The 25,420-nt window shown below is 42.7% G+C and overlaps 1 protein-coding gene across 2 annotated transcripts; it reads right to left on the minus strand.

Moving 5' to 3' along the window:
- Nucleotides 1-1,363: 1,363 nt before the first annotated feature.
- On the minus strand, nt 1,364-23,942 carry NARS1 (asparaginyl-tRNA synthetase 1). 2 transcript variants are annotated; one of them, XM_030925783.1, is made up of 14 exons: nt 23,712-23,942; nt 22,584-22,666; nt 18,053-18,211; nt 17,877-17,966; nt 15,838-15,916; nt 13,560-13,630; nt 11,269-11,355; nt 8,429-8,650; nt 8,118-8,317; nt 7,600-7,735; nt 6,816-6,929; nt 3,791-3,922; nt 3,334-3,465; nt 1,364-2,475 (listed from the first exon to the last, which is right to left on the minus strand). In XM_030925783.1, the coding sequence occupies exons 1-14, from the start codon at nt 23,752-23,754 to the stop codon at nt 2,344-2,346; spliced, it is 1,680 nt and encodes a 559-aa protein (XP_030781643.1). In that variant the 5' UTR covers nt 23,755-23,942; the 3' UTR covers nt 1,364-2,343. The 2 variants fall into 2 exon arrangements, with proteins under 2 accessions (XP_030781643.1, XP_030781644.1); XM_030925784.1 differs by having other exon boundaries at nt 22,584-22,663; nt 23,712-23,881.
- Nucleotides 23,943-25,420: the final 1,478 nt, after the last annotated feature.

Here is a 25,420-nt window from a genome sequence, read left to right on the forward strand (position 1 = left end):
GGGGAAGCTTTTAAAAAATACCCTGGTCCCATTTCTGAAATTCAGATTCAACTGGTCTGGGGTAAGGCCCAAACACCATTATTTTTGAGGTCCCCAAATGACCCCAATGTTCTGCCGAGATTGCTTCCTCACAGAGTTGAACTACTCTACGTATTAAGGACAACATTTTTAAGAACTGTTACGAGGCAGCAAGACGGCAGGGACTGAACGGCAAGGTGGGAAATTGGGTCGCCTGAAATGGCTGAAGAACATTTAAGAAGGCAAGCTGATACTTAAGCAATTGAATTAGCCTCCTGTTTGTCTCCAAAACTGAGCAGGTCACACAAGTGCCAAAGGTGAAGGGGGTTTCTGGTATGAAAAGCAGGGAGTTTCAAGGAGAAAGTCATGAGCTGCGGAGTCCTGAGAGGGTAGGGTTGTCTGTGAGCTGTCCAAGGAACGCGGGATGGCATCTGTGACACCTGGATTAGGGTAGTAACTACACAGCGAAGGAGTGAAGTCCACACCTGTGAGGTTTGCTGCTCACCGTGCTCAGCCTCTCGGCCTGAGGTCACGACCTTAACTCCCTTATCCATACCTTATCCTGGCTCTCCTTTAATATTTTAAAACTCTCGACCTGTTTACACCATTAAAATTTAGGCTGAGCCTAACCTCTTCACTTAAATTCTGATAAAATGAATTGCCTAGTTGAAGTCATCTATAGCTCATTCACATTCTTCCAAGCATTTTTTATTTAAAGATGCAGGCCGAATAGATTATAAATGCCTCATTTCTTCTTCTTCTTTTTTTTTTTTTTTTTTTTAAGACAGAGTCTTGCTCTGTCGCCCAGGCTGGAGTGCAACGGTGCGATCTTGGCTCTCTGCAAGCTCTGCCTCTCGAGTTCAAGCGATTCACCCACCTTAGTCTCCTGGGTAACTGGGATTACAGGCACCCACCATCATGCCTGGCTAAGTTTTGAATTTTTGTAGAGATGGGGTTTTACCATGTTGCCCAGGCTGGTCTTGACTCCTGACCTCAGGTAATGCACCCACCTTGGTCTCCCAAAGTGGTGGGATTACAGGTGTGAGCCACCATGCCCGGCCTAAATGCTTCATTTTGACCTGTCATTTCACTTAATTGCAAAACAGGATAAAATCTAATGTCTCCAAAAGTAACACAAAAATGATTACAAAAAAGATGTAACCATGACCCACATATCTAATTTTAAAATATCATTCCTTCTCATTACCATGTAATGCTAGCAATACCTAAATTTAGTAGTAGTACTTAATTTCACATATATACATCATAAAAAAGATAAAATAATTGCAAAAGCATGAACTAATGTGACAGAGATGTTTAGCTTTAAGAAAATTAAGTCAGCAAAGAGTTTTTACAGGTGTTCATTTATTGACTGCTGGGAATACGGCCTATTGAGAATACATGACATGCATTTGGTGGAGAAATCAACTAAATCTGAAATGAAGCCATTCAGTAAGCCTGCTGTGAGTTAATAAGGTAGCACAGACTATATCTAAGGACATGGTGGGGGCAACTCAAACAGCCACTGACAATTGTTATTAAGATTCCAGCTACAAATTCTTTTGGAACTTATTTATTTTTAATTACTCAGGAATTACCAGGAAAGAGGGAACATCAGTCTGCCTCTTTACCTTAAACTAATGCTAAGAGGGATATTGTGAATCACTAAAGAACTCTCCCCAAAATTATGCTCTTACTTCAAATCCTTTAAGGCAATTCTGTTTTTACAAATTCTTCCATATCAATTTGTATGCCTCAGAATTATAAGCAGCTATGTAGACTTAGAAAAGTTTAATAACTGATACAAAAGACTATCATTTGATTCTAGTGCCTACTGCTGAATTATACTGTGTTCTAATAGGAGCAGATTTTTACACCATATTGCCAATTTCTTCCCCCAAGATTTTTGCTTTAACTCATTAATGCAATAAAATAAATCAAAGAATTCCGGGTACACTTAAAAGCACAGATAGATTAAGTTACTGGAATATCTTACACCATAATCTAAAATTGTTGAATTATATATACATATAACTTGAACAAAATGAATAACTTGAATAAAGTGAATAAAATGCTGGAATGTATCCCTAACTACAGTTTCATGCCAGGTATTTCCCCCAAACTTCATAATAGATATTTTTTCTTAAGATGATAACCTTATCTCGATGTTCAGGTGATTTGAGGTACTTTTTAACAGTAGTAGAAAGAAACACAGAAAGAGAAAACCCCAATGAAACAAAAAAAGGAAGATTCCGGCTTTTTGTTTTCTTTTTTAAAGAGCCTGTTCCTTTCACAACCTCTCCTCCACACTTCTGGAGAAATTGGTTATGGCGTGCAGCGCTGGACAAATCGAGGGTATAAGCACACGTCTCGGATGTGATACCTATTCAGAATCCATGTTAAGAATCGTTCCAAGCCCAAGCCATATCCTCCATGTGGACACGTGCCATATTTTCTCTGAAAGAAAGAAAAGAAAGAAAAGAAAGAAAAGAAAGAAAAGAAAGAAAGAAAGAAGAAAGAAAGAAAGAAAGAAAGAAAGAAAGAAAGAAAGAAAGAAAGAAAGAAAGAAAGAAAGAAAGAAAGAAAGAAAGAAAGAAAAGAAAGAAAGAAAAGAAAAGAAAAGAAAAGAAAAGAAAAGAAAAGAAAAGAAAAGAAAAGAAAGAGAAGAGAAGAGAAGAGAAGAGAAGAGAAAGAAAGAAAGAGAAAGAAAAGAAAAGAAAAGAAAAGAAAAGAAAAGAAAAGAAAAGAAAAGAAAAGAAAAGAAAAGAAAGAGGAGTAAATACTTAGCTAAAAATTTCATCTGAGGTAGTTAAGATTTTCCACCATGAAAGGAGTTAGCTCACTGTGGTTAAGAATTCAACTACGGCCAGATTCAGTGGCTTGTGCCTGTAATCCCAGCACTTAATCTCTATGCCTTCATGAACCATGTGTAATGAAATAATTTGGTATGAAAAATCAACCAGGGAATAAGTACCACCCTGGAAAGAAGAAATTCTTAAAAACTTTTAAAATAATCTCTCTTTATGAGAGGAAAATGAAGAAGGGTACTAGATACTGGTAGGATCAATTTTTTAAAACTCAGTTGCAATCAACAAGCCAGCCGTTAAACAGGTTTTCCAATGAAATCAACACATAACTTGGCCAAGACAAAGCTGGCAATATTTACACACCACATTATTATAACCTGGAAGCTGAACACATACAGCTCATTCAAATACCAAAGTACTACCCTGAATTCTCCCCTTTTAAAAATGTCAATATATACAGAATGATTACAGTGAAAAAAATTTTGAGTGCTTAAAAAATTGGTTTTACCTGATCTGTATACCAGTAATAGGGAGCAGGGTCAATCCCTTCCCTTTTATAACCTGCCATTATTTCTTCAGCATCGCAGGTACGCATTGAGCCTCCCACAATCTCACCAACATTGGGCATCAACACGTCGACCTTTAAATATAAGTGAAAAGAAGATACACAATTACTCTCAAGCGATCAGACACAGGACTGCTCTAGAGTTCAAATGAAAATTACGATTAAGCTCCAAGGGCTAAAGGAGGCACTATGATTACGTAATATTCAAATATTTACATTTCTCTAATTTAACCAAGCACGTCAACCTCAATCAGGGGAGGGGGAAAAACCCAACGTCTTTAAATATTGTCATTCTAGATAGAGAATGACATATTTGTCATGAGCTGTATCTGATTCCAGATGACAGTCCCCACCCCCTTAAAAAGCAAAATTATGAATACTCTTTGAAACAGAAACTGACAGATTCAGTAAGACAGGAATCCTCAGGACATCGCTGCATGTAGAAGGACTTGATCTCCACAGGAAATCGACACAGCAAGATTGGTTCATTAATGGTGTCTGTCATCAGTCTCTCAGGAGCTTCTGGGATATCCTGAGGTTAAACAAGACTTCATTAACATTTACAACTTAGATTGCAACAAGACAGAAGCAGCTCCTTCACCCTGTACCAGTCCTTCCTCCTATCAATTCAACAGAGTAGAGGAGACACACCTACCCTTAACCCATACACATTTGTGTAAAGAATAATTTCTTTCAAAAAGAAATAAACATATTCTTAAAACTCAGTTATTTAATGAAGTGTAAAAGATCTGTCTCCCTTTACAGCATATCTCAAGCACTATGCTGCTTGACGAAGGAAAATCAAAAAAACAAAAACAAAAGCCAGCCTCAAGCTGTGACTAGACACAGCTCAGTATTTTTCTCAGTGGCCCGTTTTGTCTAGCTCTGAAGCAAATGAGGTCCACTTAGTCCCATAAGGCATATGGTAATCATGAATGCTCTAGAACATCATTGATCTACACACAGAGTATATTACTAATGGCACTAATCTTTAAACTCTGTTATCTGCCCTTCTTTCCTGTTGTAATCAATCAGTTATGCCTTCAATGACAGAAAGGCACAATCATAAGACAAATAACCAATGTCAAACTGGTAAGTGTAAGCACACCTGGAATAGTTGGCCAAACAATGTTAGATGATGACTCAAGCTCATTACTTTCTCTCTCAAAACATCCTTCTGAACCACACATAAAGTTAACACATAAGTTAAAACTGAAAAGTCTTGTCCCAGTAAAAACGGATTGAGAGAACTGGAGAAGACTCATAGATTTGTTTAATGAAGAAGTGAAATGGAGGTAGCAGGTAGCAATCACCCAGCACACCTGTTTTCAAGCTCCAGGCCCTGGAGCCCTTGCATCCTTGGAGACGCCAAGAGGCAACAGGAGATGAGCAGGAGAGCTCTAGTCTCTCAGCTTGCATCTGCTTTACACAGCGGGGTTCTGCATAAGATTTAGTTAGTGGAAAACAGGTCTTATTTCATACCCCCAAAAGCCTGAGGGCCATGTATCTACTCTAGTGTCCTCATGTGTGTGAAATAGCAATGTATAGTAAATGCTGACAGGCTCCCCCTGCCATTGTCCTGGCTAGGCATTTTGCTCCTATAGTCCCCACAATCTTGCAAAATGGATGTTACTTCCAAGGTAGAGATAAGGAACCTGAGAGGGGGTCACTGGTCTTCAGTTACACAGCACAAAAGAGGTGGGAGCTAAGCCCACCTGCGGGGGCTTCTGACTCCACAGCTTGTGTTCCTTCCACTCAACTACACTATTTTACTAAGTAATACAAAATTTTGTCATTATACATTATAAACTGAATTCACAGGCTGGGCACAGTGTGGCTCACACCTATAATATCAACACTATACAGTGTGGCTCATGTCTATAATCTCAACGCTATAATCTCAACACTCAGGTGGCTGAGGTGAGAGGATTGCTTGAGGCCGGGAGTTTGAGACCAGTCCAGTCAACAAAGCAATACTTCCATCTCTTTAAAAAAGAAAAAAACTGAATTCACAGAAACAGTAAGAGTGCTTTACATAGACCTAGTATACTGTTTCTATTAATTCCTTCTAAAACCCAAAAGTAGTTAGTAGCAGCTGCACACATTTCAACTCTAAAACAATTAGATGTGCAAATATTACATAAGTAATGGTTAAATGCATAGGAAAGAGGGCCTAGCATAGTGTTGAAAACTTGAACCAGATGCGGTGGCTCACGCCCGTCATCCCAACACTTTGGGAGGCCGGGGTAGGAGGACTGCTTGAGCCAAGGAGTTTGAGACCAGCCTAGGCCAACATAGGAAGATGCCATCTCTACAAATAAAAAATTAGCTGGGCATGGTGGCTCACATCTGTAATCCCAGCACTTTTGGAGGCTGATGTAGGAGGATCACTTGAACTCTGGAGTTCAAGGTTGTAGCCAGCTATGATCGCACCGATGCATTCCAGCCTGGACGACAGATGGAGACGCTGTCCCAAAGAAAGAAAATTTGCAACCCGAGTGCATGCTGGGAGAGTGGTTCTCAGGCAAAACCAAAATGCTAAGTTTATCTGGGGCACTAGGCTACCTTTTCCAAGACCTTTTCTCTTGGTTTTGCATTTTTAACCAATGGCTATCTTCTTTCTCACCTTCCACATTAAGGAGCTTTAAGTCACTGTTTTGGGGGAGGGGATGAACCTCTTTTTAAAAGCACAAGATACATTCTCCAGAAAAAAAAAATATATGTATCTATATACCATCATTTTGCATGTGATTTCAAAGGCTTCACAACCTTCTAAAGCACTCCTGCCAGCCTAGAGAATAAGGAGAGTTTATAAGCTGTGGCCAAGGAAGAACAATGAAGGAAGAGGGAAGAGGCAAAGCAGGAGACGTGAAGGCATCTTAGAAACTCACACTTGGCCAGGAGCAGTGGCTCACGCCTATAATCCCAGCACTTTGGGAGGTTGAGGCGGGCGGATCACGAGGTCAAGAAATCGAGACCATACTGGCCAATATGGTGAAACCCTGTCTCTACTAAAAATAATAAAATTAGCTGGGCATGGTGGTGCACGCCTGTAGTCCCAGCTACTCAGGAGGCTGAGGCAGGAGAATCGCTTGAATCCAGGAGGCAGAGGCTGCAGTGAGCCGAGATCATGCCACTGCATTCTAGCCTGGGCAACAAAGTGAGACTCTGTCTCAAAACAAACAAACAAAAAAAACAAAAAAAAAGAAATTCACTCACACTTACTGGACGCTACAGAACAGGCACTGTCCTAAGGCTGACTCTGTTAACTCAGTGAATCTGCAGGCAACCCCATGAAGCAGGTTCTGCTGTTACCATTTATTTGAGGACAGGCAGATGCCACCCACATTACTAGTTCATTAACCAGAAGAAGAGAACTGGAGCCCAATCCCACCTTGGAAACAATGAGAGAAAGGAATACATACTTCTCCAAATTCATAGAAAGTTCCATCTTCTTTCTTTATATCATGTTCTTTTAGCCAAATGATAGCATCTGAATAGTTCATCCGTTTGAAAGGCCGTTTGGGGGGCTGAAAGTTCTATAGAAGAAAGGAAAAATATAATGTGTATATATATAAATGTAAACATTAACACTAAAATTTCCATTAAAAAACTATTATTATAAAATATTATTATTATAAAATATTACTTCAGTTAGGGGTAGTGGCTCATGCCTGTAATCCCAGCATTTTGGGAAGCTGAGGTGGGCAGATCACTTGAGGTCAGGAGTTTGGGACCAGCCTGGCCAACATGGTAAAACCCCATCTCTACTAAAAATACAAAAATTAGCTGGGGGTAGTGGTGGGTTCCTGTAATCCCACCTACTCAGGAGGCTGAGGCAGGAGAATTGCTTGAACCTGGGAGGCAGAGGATGCAGTGAGCAGAGATCATGCCACTGTACTCCAGCCTGGGTGACAGAGCGAGACTCTGTCTCAAAAAAAAAAAAATACATACACACACACACACACACAAAACGTCAGACTAGAAAACTATGTAGACATTCCTAAAATACAAAACGAGTCTCTTCTTACATAACTGAAAACATTATAAAATTATTGACAATGACTAACATCAAATTCTAGTCTTCAAAATAATTAGTCACTTATTTCAGCTCACTAAGCCATCAAATCTACAAAAACTGAGGATGACGACTTCATTGTCTTCCAAAAAAGGACTGTGACTTTTTCTTTCCATAAACACTGCACCTACCGGGTTGAGCTCATACACTATGCTCCCTGCAGGTGACTTCAATATTCGATCTACCACATCACAAATCAAGTCCTCCAACCGGTTCAGGAGGTCGTCAAAGGTCAGGAAAGGACACTCGGCTTCCACGTGAGTGTACCTGAAGAACAAGACACTAGTTCAGCACTGCTTTTCTCCTGCACTGTTTTTTCCTCCAGCAAGGCTTTTAACATCGGGAAGTTGTCCATAAAATTCCAACAATGCTACCAATTCCCAGCTTTGCAAATGAGCTGTGGACTCCCCTCTTCTCCACTGAGTAGCAATTTCCTGTTTGTTCCTTCATATATAAAAGATCAAGTCAAAGTGAAAAAAGAGACCTTAGCTATGATCTAAGGTGGCAAAACTTTGTCATATGTTCTTCCGTTAACCACTTAATATATCAGTTTTTTGTTTTTTTAAACAGACATAATTTACCTACACTAAGATTTCTTCTCTAAAGATATGAACTAAAAAGAAATAAAAACAAAAAGACAATTTCATACTCAGCCAGGTGCCTTCGTGTTCTGGACTGCTCTGCCCGGTATGACTGCGCAATACAAAAAACATCTCCCAGGGCTGGGAGGCAGGTCTCCAAGTACAACTGAGAGGATTGAGTCAAAAATGCCTCTTCTCCAAAATAGTCAAGCTTGAAGAGTGTGGCACCACCTTCTACTTGTGTTTGCACTAATGATGGAGGAGTAACCTGTTCAAATGCAAAGAAGGAGTAAATCAATGTCTATCGTGAGCACCACTATTCAAGTTTCAAAATGGCAAAAAATGTATTGTTTGCAAAAGCTGACGAACACATACTTACTTCACAGTACCCCCTATCAAAGAAGTGATCTCTAAAGCACCTGGTGACCATGGATCGCGCTTTTAGGATTTTGGACATGTTTTCTCCTCGGATCATCATGTGTCTGTTGTTGAGCTGGACGTCAACATCAGACTCCTCATTGATCAGGTTGTCAGCTCCTCCAGCAGGGGCCAACCCAATTAGCTCCCAGAAGTCACAACTCAGCTCATGGCCACCTGGAGCCTGCATTTTTAAAAAGTGGGGTCCAGAGAAAGAAGGAAAAGGAAATAAAAAATTAACAGTATTGAGGATTTTAATTTATGTCAAAGTTTTGGTAAGCGGAGATTTTTAAGAACCTCATAATTCTCAGCCTTATTTTAGTTTTATATTGATATTTTTATGAATATTCTTTCTGGATACACACTCACATACACACAAATATCTTTTTTTTGAGATGGAGTCTCACTCTGTCGCCCAGGTTGCAGTGCAGTGGCACAATCTTAGCTCACAGCAACCTCCGCCTCCCGGGTTCAAGTGATTCTCCTGCCTCAGCCTCCTGAGCAGCTGGGATTACAGGCGCCCACCACCACACCTGGCTAACTTTTGCATATTTAGTAGAGACGGGGTTTCACCGTGTTGGCAAAACTGGTCTCAATCTCCTGACCTTGTGATCTGCTCGCCTCGGCCTCCCAAAGTGCTGGGATTACAGGTGTGAGCCACCACATCCGGCCTGTGCATTTCTATTTTTAAAAGATATTTGTGGCTGGGAATGGTGGCTCACACCTGTAATCCCAGTACTTCGGGAGGTCGAGGTGGGCGGATCACGAGGTCAGGAAATCAAGACCACCCTGGCCAACATGGTGAAATCCCATCTCTACTAAAAATACAAAAAACTAGCCAGGCATGGTGGTGCACACCTGTAGTCCCAGCTACTCAAGAGGCTGAGGCAGGAGAATTGCTTGAACCCGGGAGGTGGAGGTTGCAGTGAGCCAAGACTGCGCCACTGCACTCTAGCCTGAGCGACAGAGCGAGACTCCATCGCAAAAAAAAAAAAAAAAGAAAAGAAAACAAATGCACAAACTACAAAATAAATTGTAATCCCACAACCTGGAGTCCCTACTAACTACTGTTAACATGCTAATATATTTTTCCAGCTTCTACTCATCTACTTTATTTTTATTTATTTATTTATTTTTTGAGATGGAGTCTCACTCTTGTTCAGGCTGGAGTGCAGTGGCACAATCTCAGCTCACTGCAACCTCTGCCTCCTGGGTTCAAGCAATTCTCATGCCTTAGCCTCCCGAGTAGCTGAGGTTTCCAGGCGCACACCACCACATCTGGCTAATTTTTTGTATTTTTAGTTGAGACAGGGTTTCGCCAAGTTGCCCAGGCTGGTCTCAAACCCCTGAGCTCAGGCAATTCACCTCCTCAACCTCCCAAAGTGCTAGGATTACAGGCATGGGCCACCACGCCCAGCCTTACTCACCTACTTTAAGTTAACGTACTTGCACATATTAACTTCTAAAATGCAAAGGTTTTATTAAAAGCTGTTTATCTTTGAAACATATATATAGTAAAAATTCAAATTCTCCCTAATAATTTCATTAGAAAGCAATTCATTTTAAAAGCCACATATATGGAACATATAATTATCCTGGTGCCATAAAAACCACTTTATTTGGCCAGATGCGGCGGCTCACACCTGTAATCCCAGCACTTTGGGAGGCTGAGGTGGGTGGATCATCTGAGGTTGGGAGTTCGAGACCAGCCTGACCAAATGGAGAAATCCTGTGTCTACTAAAAATACAAAATTAGCCAGACATGGGGGTGCATGCCTGTAATCCTAGCTACTTGGGAAGCTGAGGCAGAAGAATCGCTTGAACCCAGGAGGCAGAGGTTGCAGTGAGTGGAGATCGTGCCATTGCACTCCAGCCTGGGCAACAACAGCGAAACTCTGTCTCAAAAAAAAAAAAAAACAAAAACAAAAAAAACAGGCTCTCAAATTTTATTAAGAAATTCTCTGAAAATTTTTAGGTGGGTTGTTAAGTTTTTATTTCCATCTGGCTGAAAAGTAATTCATATATCTACAGCCCATGAGGATGATTCAGGAACTCTGTAAGGCTGGAAATCATTGTATTCTTTTTATCACGAGTTGTATAATGTACATATTTCACTGAAAAAGGCATACGGAATATGACATGTACTTCACATTTATTGTATTTATATGCTGTGATGGTTAATATTAAGTGTCAACTTGATTGGAATGAAGGATACAAAGTATTTTCTGGGTGTATCTGGGTGTTGCCAGAGAAGATGAACATTTAAGTCAGTGGTCTGGGAGAGGCAGACCCACCCACAGTGTGGGTGGGCCTCACCCAGTTGGCTACCAGCCTCACTAGAAAGAGCAGGAGGAAGAAGGTGGAAGTGTAGACCTGCTAGGTCTTCTGGCCTTCATCTTTCTTCCATGCTGGATGCTTCCTGTCATCGAACATCAGACTCCAAGTTCTCCAGCTTGTGGACTCTCGGACTTACACTAGTACTCTGCCAGGGGCTCTTGGGCCTTCGGCCACAGACTGAAGGCTGCCCTGTCCGCTTCCCTACTTTTGAGACTTTTGAACTTGGACTCAGCCACTACTGGCTTCCTTGCTCCACAGCTTGCAGATGGCCTATCGTGGGACTTCATCTTGTGATCTTCTGAGCGAATTCTCCTTAAAAACTCCCTTTCATATATACATCTATCCTACCAGCTCTGTCCCTCGGAAGAACCCTAATACATATGCCAAATGTACAACCCAAGACACTGGAAAACAAACCAATAAACAAACTATTCATTCACCCAGTGCGAAACTCAATCCACTCACCTGCTTGCCCTTTGGGGTAAGATTTAGCATTCCATACACTGCAACACTGCTCTCCGTGGACAACAGTACTCCATTGTAGCACTGACACTATAAAAAGATCAAAGCTCAACTTTAGTTATTTACATTGATTTAAAAATTCTACCATATAGAAAATCAAAGGGATTATTGACAAACAAGTTATCTGATCAAATACTAGTAAAATAAAGAGTGAGATGGCCACATATTATTAATATTAAAATATAGCTATTTTTGTGGAAGACAGAGGTTTATCTATATATACACATATACATGTAAATATAAACATATACATGTACATACACACTTTACATACATATGAATAAACAACACTGATCCACATCACTTAAAAATATCTGGACAGTTTATTTATTTATTTATAAAAATCTAGACTATTAAAGTAACATACAGGTTGGGCACAGTGACTCATGCCTGTAATCCCAACACTTTGGGAGGCTGAGGTGGGAGGCTCACTGGAGCCCAGGAGTTCAAAACCAGCCTGGACAACAAAGTGAGAGATAAATAAAAATTAGCTGGGTGTGGTGGTTCTTGCCTATAGTCCTAACTACTCGGGAGGCTGAGATGGGAGAATTGCTTGGGCCTGGGAAGTCGAGGCTGCAATGAGCTATGATGACGCCACTGTACTCTTTTTGAGAAACCCTGTGTCTCAAAACAACACACAAACAAACAAAAACCATACAGAGCCCATCTACACTATAATCACTTCTTACTGAAGTCATTAGGAAAAAATTGATGGGGAACTCTAAAAAGAAGAAGTCAGGCTGCCAACACCTGAACCCACTAGTCATAAAAAAGACAACCGGCCAGGCATAGTGGCTCACGCCTGTAATCACAGCACTTTGGGAGGCTGAGGCGGGTAGATCACCTGAGGTCAGTAGTTCAAGACCAGCATGGCCTATATGGCGAAAACCTGTCTCTACTAAAAACAAAAAAAAATAGCTGGGTGTGGTGGCATATGCCTGTAGTCCCAGCTACTCGGGAAGCTGAGGCAAGAGAATCACTTGAATCTGTGAGGCAGAGGTTGCACTAAGCTGAGATCATGCCACTGCACTCCAGCATGGGTGACAGAGCAAGAATCTGTCTCAAATAAAAAAAAAAAAAAAGACAACACCTTACGTGCCTCTTGACGTGATGCAACTAAAAGAATGTAGCTTTGCCCAAGAAGTAGTTGTGCCAAAAAACTGAACCTAATCAGACTTAACCTCCAACCTCCAATTTATAAAAAATACAGAGACTAGAAGAACATGCTAAAGACCACCACAAGGATGCAACCAACCAAATCCAGAATGTGAGAAGTTCCACAGGACAATCCACCAGGGTTTTCCCAAGAAATCTATATTAATGGGTGGGTGAGGGGCAAAAGAAAAGAGCATGCAAAGGGAGCAGCAGAGTTACAAAGAAAATTTCAAAGTCATATTACTAAATGCAGCATGTTAATCTTGTTAGAATCCTCATTCAAATCAACCAACTATAAAAAGGCAGTATGAACTGGTAAGAATCTGGATATTAGATCATATTTAGGAGTTGTATTAATTTGGTGGAGGGTGTGATAATAGTAGGTGACTATATTATCTTTCCTTCTTTCTTTTTTTTTTTTAAGACAAGGTTTCACTCTGTTGCCTAGGCTGGAGGGTGGTGGCATTATCTTGGCTCACTGCAACCTCTGCCTTCCTGGCTCAAGCCATCCTCCCACCTCAGCCTCCTGAGTAGCTGAGACTACAGATATGCACCACCATACCTGACTAATTTTTGTATCTTTTGTAGAGACAGGATTTCACCATGTTGCCAGGCTGGTCTCAAATTCCTGGGCTCAAGCAATCTGCCCACTTCAGCCTCCCAAAGTGTTGAGATTACAGGTGTGAGCCACCATGCCCAGGCACATTATTTTTCTTAGAGATGCATAAGCATGTGTATTTAAATGATATGATGTCTGGGAGGCAATATCTTACCAGGATTAGCCATATACTGGTAGTTACAGAAGCTGGGTGATGGGCATTTGAGGATTTTTTATATGGTTCTATATTTTATTGTGCTGGAAATTTTCCACAAAAGTTTTCTTCCCCTAGCCTTATTAAGGTATAATAAAGAAATAAAAATTGCATGTTTATAGTATACAATGTGATATTTTATTGACATTCATTGTCAACAAAATAAAAATTTTAAATAAATGTATACAGATTCTAGAATTCCCAGAACAATAAAGGAATCTACTGAAAACATCTAATTTTCAGGCAAAAGTAAGAGAAAATATTTACCAACTCATCCGCCAAGACACACTGAAGATAACCCGTACCATCTCGCAACACCAGAAACATTAAATTCTTTCCTAAAAATGAGAAATAATAATTTAGGCAGACTGTTCTCAAGGCACCAAATTTTATATATATATATATATATATATATATATAATTTTAAAGATAGGGTCTCACTTGGTCACTCAGGCTAGAGTGCAGTGGCACAATCACAGCTCACAGCAGCCTCCTGGGCTCCAGCAAACCTCTCACCTTACCCTCCTAGATAGCTGGGACTACAGGCACATGCCACCACACCTGGCTAATTATTTCGTAGTGATAGGGGTCTCACTGTGTTGCCCAGACTGGTCTCAAGCTCCTGGACTCAAGCAGTCCTCCTACCTCAGGCTCCCAAAGTGCTGAGATTACAGGTGTGAGCCATTGCACCCAGCCATGACTTAATCTTATCCAAAGGAAACTCCAAGGTTAAACACTGAAGTTCAGACCTCCCACATGGCTCCCTGACCATGAAGTACCCACTGGTCATACCACTACTCAGTATCTGTAAAATATTTTATTTTCAATGTATTGGACTTTCAAATCCTACATGATCCCCAAGATACACACAACCAGGTGAAAGCAAGACAGAAGGCAACATGAGTTAAGGCATTACGCCTTATCCACCTTTGAATCCCCTGCAATGTCTGGTGTAGTACTGTGTACTCAGTGGGTGATGCATAAATGTTCTTGAACAAAATCACTTTTTCTTATTTATGTCCCAAAGGTTCATTACTGAAATCCACTTAAAACATTTATTTGTATTTTTTGTCCCCTCCTTGCCGCTTTTTTTTTCAGATGGAGTTTCGCTTTTGTTGCCCAGGCTGGAGTACAATGGCATGATCTCGGCTCACTGCAACTTCCGCCTCCCAGGTTCAAGTGCTTCTCCTGCCTCAGCCTCTCGAGTAGCTGGGATTACAGGTGCCCACAACCACACCCGGCTAATTTTTGTATTTTTAGTAGAGACAAGATTTCACCATGTTGACCAGGCTGGTCTTGAGCTCCTGACCTCAGGCGATCCACCCACCTTGGCCTCCCAAAGTAGTGGAATTACAGGTATGAGTCACCGCACCTGGCCCATCCCACTTTTTAATGAAAGATTTGCTAAACCCTTATAATAAATAGTAAAACAATAATGTTTATATATTATAAAATATATAACAAAAAGAGAAAGAGGAAACAAAATGTCAGAACCAAGGGAGAATGCAAATACACTGTTTTTAAGAGTCAAAACTATGGCCAAGTTTTGGCCATATGACTCAGATGTAAACTTCCTATATGTCACACCCCTTGGTTTTCCCTAAGTAATTAAAACTGGTCTCAAACTCCTGACCTCAGGTGATCTGCCCACCTCAGCCTCCCAAAGTGCTGGGATTATAGGCTTGAGTCACCACGCCCAGCCAGATTTCCAGTAGTTCTTATTGCTGATGAATTTTTCTATTATTTCCTTAGTGATGGAGCTGGTGTTTTTTGGCTACATTCACCAGCCCCTTCCTCTACTCATCTCCTTTCTCGCTCTCTTGCTCAGGCTGGAGTGCAGTGGTGCAGTTTCTGCTCACTGCAACCTCTGCCTCCTGGGCTCAAGCGATCCTCCCAATTTGACAAATACTTGACAAATATTTACTGGACACGTCTTCATCACTGAGTGATGCTACAGTGTTTAACTGTTTAACTGTTAAAATAGCATTTAAAAATTTTTATATTTTCAATAGTCATTTTAAACAAGAACAAATTTAAGATATAAATCACTCTATCCTTTAAAGCCAGGTGAGGTGCTATGTGCCTGTAATCCCAGCTGCTCAGGCTGAGGCAGCAGGATGGCTGGGGGGAGTTCTAGCCAGTATACCAAAAAAAAAAAAAGAAGGGCCAGGCGTAATGGCTCATACCTGTAATCTCAGCACTTTGGGAGGCCAAGATGGTGGATCACATGAGGCCAGGAGTTCCAGACCAGACTGGCCAACATGGTGAAACACTGTCTCTACTAAAATTACAAAAATCAGCCAGGTGTGGTGGCAGGTACCTGTAATCTCAGCTACTCAGGAGGCTGAGGCAGGAGAATTGCTTGAATCTGAGAGGCGGACGTTGCAGTGAGCCAAGATAGCACAACTGTACTCCAGCCTGGGCAACAAAGTGAGACTCTGTCTCAAAAAAAAGGGAGAAAAAACCCCCTGCATATCTTTGTTTTTCTTCATCTAAGGCCAGGGATATTTAAAAATTAGAAAGAAGGAAAAGCTTTGCCATTTACCTTGCCTACGCAGCCTGTGGACCCAGCCAAACACCTTTACTCTTTGGCCTCTATATCCTTCTAATGCACTAATCTTCACCTGTCAAATTGAAATAAGTAACATTTGTTCAATAATGTCATTTATACACACCAACTTTTTCACTAATATTAGACAGACGGTAGTAAAGTGTTAAAAATCACAAATGGTTCAAAACCGGAGACAGACCCTCTACTGCAGGCCAAAACCAAACTCATTTCACTGTATTGGAGTGGTTTAAAACAAAAAAAAAAAAACTCAAGTCTTCTTTCTTAGGGTAAAACTGGTAATGAGAAACACCCAGAAGCATTTCAGATATTGCTAGATGAAATTAATTAATAAATGAATTCATTTGTCATAAGTGGAGCACTTGCGTCCCACAATAGCAACAATCCCAGTCCACACACAGCCTTTTCCGTGACCCCACAGTTCTTCAATACCTTCCAGAACCTGGTATCTAAAAAGGCTCTTTTATTTGGGGGATGAAGGAGAAAGGAGATGAGTAGAGGAACGGGTTGGTGAACGTAGCCAAAAAACCCCAGTTCCATCAATAAGGAAATAATACAAAAATTCATCAGCAGTAAGAACTACTGGAAATCTGGCTGGGCGTGGTGGCTCAAGCCTGTAATCCCAGCACTTTGGGAGGCTGAGGTGGGCAGATCACCTGACGTCAGGAGTTTGAGACCAGTCTGGCCAACATGGTGAAACCCCATCTCTACTAAAAATATAAAAATTAGTCAGGCATGGTGGCGGGCACCTGTAATCCCAGCTATTTGGGAGTCTGAGACAGGACGATCACTTGAATCTGGGAGGTGGAGGTTGCAATGAGCTGACATCTCCCCACTGCACTCCAGCCCAGGTGACAACAGCGAAACTCTGTCTCATAAATAAACAAATAATAAAATAAAATAAGAACTACTAGAAATCAAACCATTTTCATTCATAGTCCAGCAATCTATTTGGGATCCAGAAAGAACAGAAGGAAGAACAGTGAACCTAATTTCACAGTTCACAAACTTTTATTCCATTTAAATAAACATGAAAATCATGGATTTCAACCTCTTCATTTTATAAGCAAACTGACTACTAGAGAGGGTTAAATCACTTGACCAACATCATGAAGCGCAATCAGGCCTGGGTCCCCTATCTGCTGGCATTCAGTTGGGACAGAATTCATTCAACATGCATTTTCTCAACTGTGTAATAAAATGAACCCCTAAAGAACTAGCCTCATAACTCTAAAACATTATTTCTCTATGTCCCTTCTGAAAGGAAGTAGGCCAGGCATGGTGGCTCACGCCTGAATTCCCAGCACTTTGGGAAGCTGAGGTGAGAGGATCCCTTGAGCCCAGGAGTTTGAAACCAGCCTGGGCAATATGGGAGACTGTTTCTACAAAAATTAAAAAGAAAGAAAAGTTAGCCAGGTGTGGTGGTGTATGCCTGTGGTCCCCGCTACTTGGGAGGCTCGCTTGAGCCCAGGAGGCAGAGGTTGCAGTGAGCAGAAACTGCACCACTGTATTCCAGCCTGAGCAACAGACCGAGATTCCGTCTCAAAATAAATAAATTAAAATTTAAAATTAAGAAATAAAAAATAGGCCGGGCGCGGTGGCTCAAGCTTGTAATCCCAGCACTTTGGGAGGCCGAGACGGGCGGATCATGAGGTCAGGAGATCGAGACCATCCTGGCTAATACGGTGAAACCCCGTCTCTACTAAAAAATACAAAAAACTAGCCGGGCGACGAGGCGGGCGCCTGTAGTCCCAGCTACTCGGGAGGCTGAGACAGGAGAATGGCGTGAACCCGGGAGGCGGAGCTTGCAGTGAGCTGAGAGCCGGCCACTGCACTCCAGCCTGGGCGGCAGAGCAAGACTCCGTCTCAAAAAAAAAAAAAAAAAAAAAAGAAATAAAAAATAAAAGGAAAGTAAAAACAAAACGTAAAGGAGCAAACCATATGGCACGTCCCTCACACACAGAAATAATGATCTGATGTAGCCAAGTCCACAGTATTTGAAAAGATAAACTTACACATTTTGGCTCTGGGAGACCTGGATCGTTTTTAATGGTAATCTTCTTTGCTTCTTCCAGGTTCTTTTCTCTTCGTAAACTATCTTCTGCCTAATTTTAATGATGAAGCAGTTGGTTAACATTGTTTCCAGAGTTCTAACTTTAGCAACGTTCACTGTGATAAGTTCAGGACTCACCTCTTTCTTTTCCCGGGATTCACTCTTCATTTGTTCCCTATGCCACATCTTTTTAATGTTCTTCAACTGTGATTTAGAAATAACATTCCACCTCTCATTTTCTTTTTGTGAATCTACGTAAATGGTAGGAAATGGTTCTTTTCCTACTGTCATCAAAGCCTTGGGTAGAGAGGAGAAAAAAAGTTCTTGAACATCGTACAACACTTAAAATCAAAATAACATCTCAAGTATAAGGCAACTTGAACAATCTAAGCATAAAGACCCCAACACCCAAAAGCTGATGTCAGCGGAGTGACTGGTTGAACATGTAAGAAGCACACTGGTTGGCTGGGCATGGTGGTTCACGCCTGTAATCCCAGCACTTTGGGAGGCTGAGGTGGGCAAGGTCAGGAGATTGACATCATCCTGGCTAACATGGTGAAACCTCATCTCCACTAAAAAAAATATACAAAATTAGCTGGGTGTGGTGGTGGGCACCCGTAGTCCCAGCTACTCAGGAGGCTGAGGCAGGAGAATGGTGTGAACCCGGGAGGCGGAGCTTGCAGTGAGCCGAGATCGCGCCACTGCGCTACAGCCTGGGCAACAAAGCAAGACTCCGTCTCAAGAAAAGAAGAAACAAAAGAAGCACACTGGTTAAAGCTGAAGCTCTGAGGTCCTCTTACAAACAATTCCAGCAAGTTCGGGCATACACTATACAGTTCTCCAGGACAAGCAGACTACAAGCAACAGATCTTAAGTGGCTGTAGCAACCAGCACAGGTACACAGAAAACAGAAGAGACACCTGACAGCAAAAGCCAACTGCAGGTGACATCTAAAACGTAGCCCTCTGTGAGAAATCAGAGAAGTGTCAGACATTTTTGAAACTTTCAACAAAACAATGGTTAAGAACACAAAAAGGGGCTGGGTGCGGTGGCTCACACCTGTAATCCCAGCACTTTGGGAGGCCGAGGCAGGAGGATCACAAGATCAGGAGATCGAGACCATCCTGGCTAGCACAGTGAAACCCCGTCTCTACTAAAAATACAAAAAATTAACCAGGCGTGGTGGCGGGCGCCTGTAGTCCCAGCACTTTGGGAGGCCGAGGCAGGAGGATCACAAGATCAGGAGATTGAGACCATCCTGGCCAACACAGTGAAACCCCGTCTCTACTAAAAATATAAAAAATTAGTGAGGCGTGGTGGCAGGTGCCTGTAGTCCCAGCTACTTGGGAGGCTGAGGCAGGAGAATGGCATGAAGTGAAGCTTGCAGTGAACCAAGATCGCATCACTGCACTCCAGCCTGTGCGACTCCGTCTCAAAAAAAAAAAAAAAAAAAAAAAAAAAGCTAAACTCATTTAATCTGAAAAATTCCCACACTGTAGAATACCTCTTTGCAACAATGGAACATATCAGGCATTGCTGTGTTACATATCATGGGATAGTTTATCGTTTGTGGTTTTCAAAACATAGTTGAAAGTATATAAAAGATGAATACTTTAAAGCCTCAAATAATCTTTCGAAATCTCTTCCAAGTTATTAAATCAAACAAGAAATGCAATGAATTATTCTCTTGTTGCAAGATCTGCAGCCTATAAAAACGGACTTTTTCTCAGCTCCATGACTGCTGCAGAGAAAGAGGGAATCTGGATCTTTTGAAAACATTCAAAGGCTAGGCGTGGTGGCTCACGCCTGTAATCCTAGCACTTTGGGAGGTCGAGGTGGGCGGATCATGAGGTCAGGAGTTCAAGACCAGCCTGGCCAATATGATGAAACTCCATCTCTACTAAAAATACAAAAACTGGCCAGGCGTCATGGCACACATCTGTAGTCTCAGCCACTCGGGTGGCCGAGGCAAAAAGAATCTCTTAAACCCGGGAGGCAGAGGTTGCAGTGGACTGAGATTGTACCACTGCACTCCAGCCTGGGCGACAGTGCAAGACTCCTTCTCAGAAAAAGAAAAAAAAAAGGAAACATTTAATAGTCCATCCTTTTAACAACTAGACATTGTAAGAATACATGTAGGGGCTGGGTGCAGTGGCACACGCCTGTAATCCCAGCCTTTAGGAGGCAAGGTGAGTGGATCACCTGAGGTCAAGAGTTCGAGACCAGCCCGGCCAAAATGGTGAAACACCATCTCTACTAGAAATAATAATAATATTAAAAAAAAATTAGCCAGGCATGGTGGCGGGTGCCTGTAATCCCAGCTACTCAGAAGGCTGAGGCAGGGAGAACTGCTTGAACCCAGAAGGCAGAGGTTGCAGTGAGCCGAGATCACACCACTGCACTCCAGCCTGGGCAAGAAGAACAAAAGTCTGTCTCAAAAAAAAAAAAAAAAGATAGCCACTGACTAAAATGCAAAACCAAGAGAGAAGGTCCCATGAATACATGTAAGTCATTCAGAATTCACTTACTACCCGACAGTCTGTACTGATCCCTCCTTTTGTATCACTGAAATTGAAAGAGCCAAACTATCAGTTCCCAAATCAGAACGCTACACTTTTGTTAAGAGCGACATTCTGCAAATGTTCATCTAAACAGTGTTGTCAGTTTTTGGGAGCTGCAAAATGAGGCAACCAACAATGTAGAAATGAAAGATTTCCCCTTAAGAGCGGTTAAAAAGTAAAACCCAGACAGGAGTGGTGGCTCACACCTGTAGCCCCAGCACTTTGGGAGGCCAAGGCAGCAGGATTGCTTAAGCCCAGGAGTCTAAGTCCAGCCTGGACAACATTTGTAGACCTCGTATCTACAAATAAGAAACAAATTAACTGGGTGTGGTAACATGCCCCTGTGGTCTGGGCTACTTGGAATGCTGAGGTGGGAGGATCCCTTAAGCCCAGGGTTGAAGCTGCAGTAAGCCATGATGGTGCTACTGCATTCCAGCCTGGGCAACAAAGTAAGATCCTGTCTCAGAAAAAAAAATAAAATTAAAAACAAGTACCCATGTATGACACACCAAAGTATAACCATATGGTATGATCTAAAAGAGGAGAGAGGAGAATGCTCCCAGGTTAGAAGGACTTGATAGTAACTATAAATGTTGTAACACAGTTAACAAAAGGGAGGCACACAAAAAGGAGGGTCAAGGCACCGCTTTTCCTAACATACTTCAAGGAAGAAACTTTTTTGTTGTTGCTGTCCAGGGTGCAAAGCACTGACACAATCATGGCTCACTGCAGCCTCAACCTCCTGGGCTGAAATAGTACGCTCATCTCAGTCTCCCGAGTAGCTGGGGCCACAGGTGCAGATCACCATGCCTGGCTAATCTTTTTTTTTTTTTTAATTTTTTGTAGTTGGCGGGGTGTGATGGCTCACTCCTATAATCCCAGCACTTTGGGAGCGTTAATATCCTATCTTTATTTTTTAAATTAAATTTATTTAAAAAGTTTTAAGAAGTTAAATTTTTTGTAGAGATGAGGGTCTTACCATGTTGCTCAGGCTGTTCTCAAACTTCTGGGCTCAAGCAATCCCCCAGTCTCAGCCTCCCAAAGTGCTGGGATTACAGACCTGAGGCACCAAAGCCCAGACCCAAGGAAGGAACTTTTAACCATCTTCCTTATGTGGCAGTTGTAGCCAATGGATTCTAGCATATGAGTTCAACAGCCAAGTCCATGGTCTATTTTAAGAAGGTTGTCTTAGGCCACACTTTACCCTGATACAATCAACTACCTAACACCCACGTTGTGAGTCCAAGCCCCTCCTTTTTTTTTACTTTTGAGACAGGGTCTCAGGCTAGAGTGCAGTGGCACAATCATGGCTCACTGCAACCTCCACCTTCCAGGCTAAAGCAAGCCTCCCACCTCAGTCTCTGGAGTAGCTGAGACCACAGGCATGCGCCATCATGCCAGGCTAATTTTTATGTTTCTTATAGAGACAGGATTTCACCAAGTTGCCCAAGCTGGTCTCATACTCTTGGACTGAAGTGATCAACCTGCCCCAGCCTCCCAAAGTGTTGAGATTATAGGTGTGAGCCACTGCACCTGGCCTGAGTCCAAGCTCTTGACAAACCTCTTTGAGAATGAGCTAAACTCATTCAAAGATTCTAGATCCTGAGAAATAATTGCACATTAATAAATTGGCATTCTAGCTTTAAGCTCTAAGTCATGAGTCAGCTCCAAGAATCCATTCTTGGTGTGCTGGTATAAACCAGGTCTTGGAGTCAAATCTCAGGATCACACTCTGAATTGTGGTAAATTCACCAAAAGCCCTCTCAGGAGCCCCCTGGTCATGAGCTCACTGTGACTGAGGAAAGATAACTTTTATCTTTACAAGAATTGAAAATCCAGCAATCTGACTCATTGGAGAGAAAGATTCCAAGAAGCAATGCCATGTGGTAAAAAAGAAGATACCTTTTTTTAAAACGTTAAAGTAAGTTTAGACTTTGATCATCTAACAATCTTAAAGTCACATATCTGTACACATTCCTTACTTTCCCTTTTCTGAAAATTCTCTTTGGAACTCAGGGTTTGAAATTAAGTTCTTGACAAGTCACACGATAATTGACATAAGTCATTAATAAATGCAGTCTCATTTTCCTAATGAGAAGAGACTCTACCTTTAGACCAGTTTTAAATGGTTTCTCCTTGGTTCCATCTCCCGTGGCATCGCTTCCCTCTCGGTCAGAGACGTACAGCTCTGCTGTTTGACAAAATGAGGGTAAGTTGTGGTCTGGCCATTAACTATTGGTCACCTTACTACTTTATTCATTCCTTACCTTTGTAAACAGAACAAGCATCGATTAGTAAAAATTACTGAGGTCCATAAGAAATTAATATCCTAATTATTTCCCCACTCCATTTCAATAACATCTATCTCATAAAAACATTAGTTAACAATCCAGGTTTTCAAAATGAACTCTGATCATTTCACTTTGTGATATTTATTCTATCCACTTGGGCACCCAAAAATAAAACAAGGGCTTTGAAGTTGGTCAGACATACGCTGGAGTCTGGGATTTTGTACTTTAAAAGGAAGGGTGACTCTGTAGAATTCACTTAGCCTTTCTGAGCTTATTTCTTTATCTATAAAATAAGAAAAACAATCCCCATCTTCAAAGGCTGTACTGAGGATGAAATAAAATAACACATACAAATCAGATATCCCAGTGCCAGTTTTTGTAGAGATGGCAAATAAACACCAGCTCCCTCTGATCTTCAAAGGAAACAGAAGCTCTGAGGTTGGAAAATTTCAGGCCTCACAACTAGTAGGTCTGAACAGTGACATCCATCCAGGTCTCTTTTTTTTTTTTTTTCCTACTGCACAGTATGGTCTCCCCGGAAACCTCAATAAAAAAATGAGGCTGGGAGAAAAACAACTGGAATCCTAAAGCCTCTTCCTGACGATCACTTTGAAGATCTGCAGGAGTAGGGGCTACCCTGTGTCTGAACCCCTCCCAGCGCCTGAGTCTCAGCGTAATCGGGACGTTTCGCAGCGGGGCAGGGGCAGGGCCCGGAGCCATCGCCATTGCAGCCCGGGAGAACGACGGACTCGGGGAAGCCGGGCCTGGCCCTTCAAGTCCCGGGCCCAGCAAGGGCCAGGACCCTCCCTTCCTCCCTGCAATCGGTCCCCAAACATTCGCGGGGCGCCCACTCTAGTACGCACTAAGGAAAGCGCCGGAACCCGGATGGAGCAGAGTTCCTGCCCCAGGCAGGGAACACCGCGCCACACACCGAGTCTCACCCACCTAGCACCATGCCTGCAGTGGCCCTGGTCACCTCCAAGGACATAGACTGCAATACCGCCGACGTCTTAACACCCCGACGTGCACCAACAGTTTCCGCGACTCCCGCGTTGCATCAGAGAGCGTAGAGCAGAGACCGCCTGCGTGAATCAGCCGACCGCCGCGGTTCCATTGGTTACGAGAGGCGGGCGAGCGGCGCCGGGGCCGCCATGTTTGGTGAGGGCAGAGACAACTTCCGGATCCGGAGACGCACCGCCCCACGCGTTTGCGCAGCTCAGAGTGCGACGCCTGGCCCGGGGCTGCTTGGCCCTGGAGACCCTGGCACAGCGTCACTTTTGCACTCTTTCTTCCCCACCTCCCCAGCTTTCCTTTCTGAACCTTTCAATTCTGTCCCAGCTGGAGGCGTGCGGGTCCTCTTGCAAACCAGACCAAAGGATATCACCCCGATCCCCAGATGCTGGAGGCTGGTTGAGTTCCTGTCACCAGCAAACACCATGCCAGCTGCGAGACGGGGTGCGCGGCGGTGGAGGGGACGCAGCGGGATGCGTTAACTTTCTTACCTCCGTGAACCAACGTCTCTCGGTGTTCAGGACAAGAACTATGGTGTATGTTCATTTAAAATTACAAGGATTACTGTTAGGGAGTCCATAATAATGTGTGGAAAAGAACAAAAGGGCTTCGGAATACAAACCTGCGTTCTGCCTTTTACTAACCGTGTGTCTTCAGATAAATTATCTAATCTGAATGAGCTTCATTCAGCGAGTTTGGGGACCGGTTGCAGGGAGGGAGGGAGGGTCCTGGCCCTTGCTGGGCCCGGGACTTGAAGGGCCAAGCTGGGCTTCCCCGAGTCCGTCGTTCCCCCGTGCTGCCATGGCGGTGGCTCCGGGCCCTGCCCCTGCCCCGCTGCGAAGCATCCCGATTGCGCCGAGACTCAGGTGCTGGGAGGGGTTTATCTGTGTCTTCACATAAATTACCTAATCTGAATGAGCTTCAGTTTCTCTGTTTGTGAAAGATGATGTAAGTTCACTGCTCGGGCATGTAAGAGGTGCTAGTAAAGGATCTGTCATCATTTTCAACATTTTTGGGGGGCTTTTTTTTGGAGACTGGGTCTTCTCTTGCTCAGGCTGGAGTGCAGTGGTGCTATCATAGTTCACTGCAGCCTCGAACTCCTGGGCTCAAGCGAGCCTCCCACTTCAGCCTCCCAAGTAGCTGGGACTATAGGTGCACGCCACCACGCCCGGCTCGTTTTTTTTTATTTTTATTTTTTATTTTTGTGGAGATGGAGGAGGGGAGGGGTCTCCCTGTGTCGCCCAGGCTGGTTTCCAACTTCTGAGATCAAGTGATCCTCCTGCCTCAGCCTCCCAAAGTGCCTGGCCCTTTATTCTCAATTTAGTGGAATACCAGAGTTTGTCCCTGAAGCAAAAGAAAACCCTTTTTTTATGAAAGGTCCTCAAAAAAATAACTCCATATATAGGTTCAGGGCCTATCAAGAATATGAACCAGATCCAGGCACAGTGGCTCACGCCTGTAATCAACCCCAGCACTTTGGGAGGCCAAAGTGGGTGGATCACTTGAGGTCAGGAGTTCGAGACCAGTCTGGCCAACATGGTGAAACCCCGTGTCTACTGAAAATACAAAAATTAGCCAGGCGTGGTGGCACGTGCCAGTAATCCAGTAATCTCAGTTACTCAGAGGCTGAGGCAAGAGAATCA

This window comes from Rhinopithecus roxellana, chromosome 21 (genome assembly GCF_007565055.1).
Source record: "Rhinopithecus roxellana isolate Shanxi Qingling chromosome 21, ASM756505v1, whole genome shotgun sequence".
NCBI lineage: Eukaryota > Metazoa > Chordata > Mammalia > Primates > Cercopithecidae > Rhinopithecus > Rhinopithecus roxellana.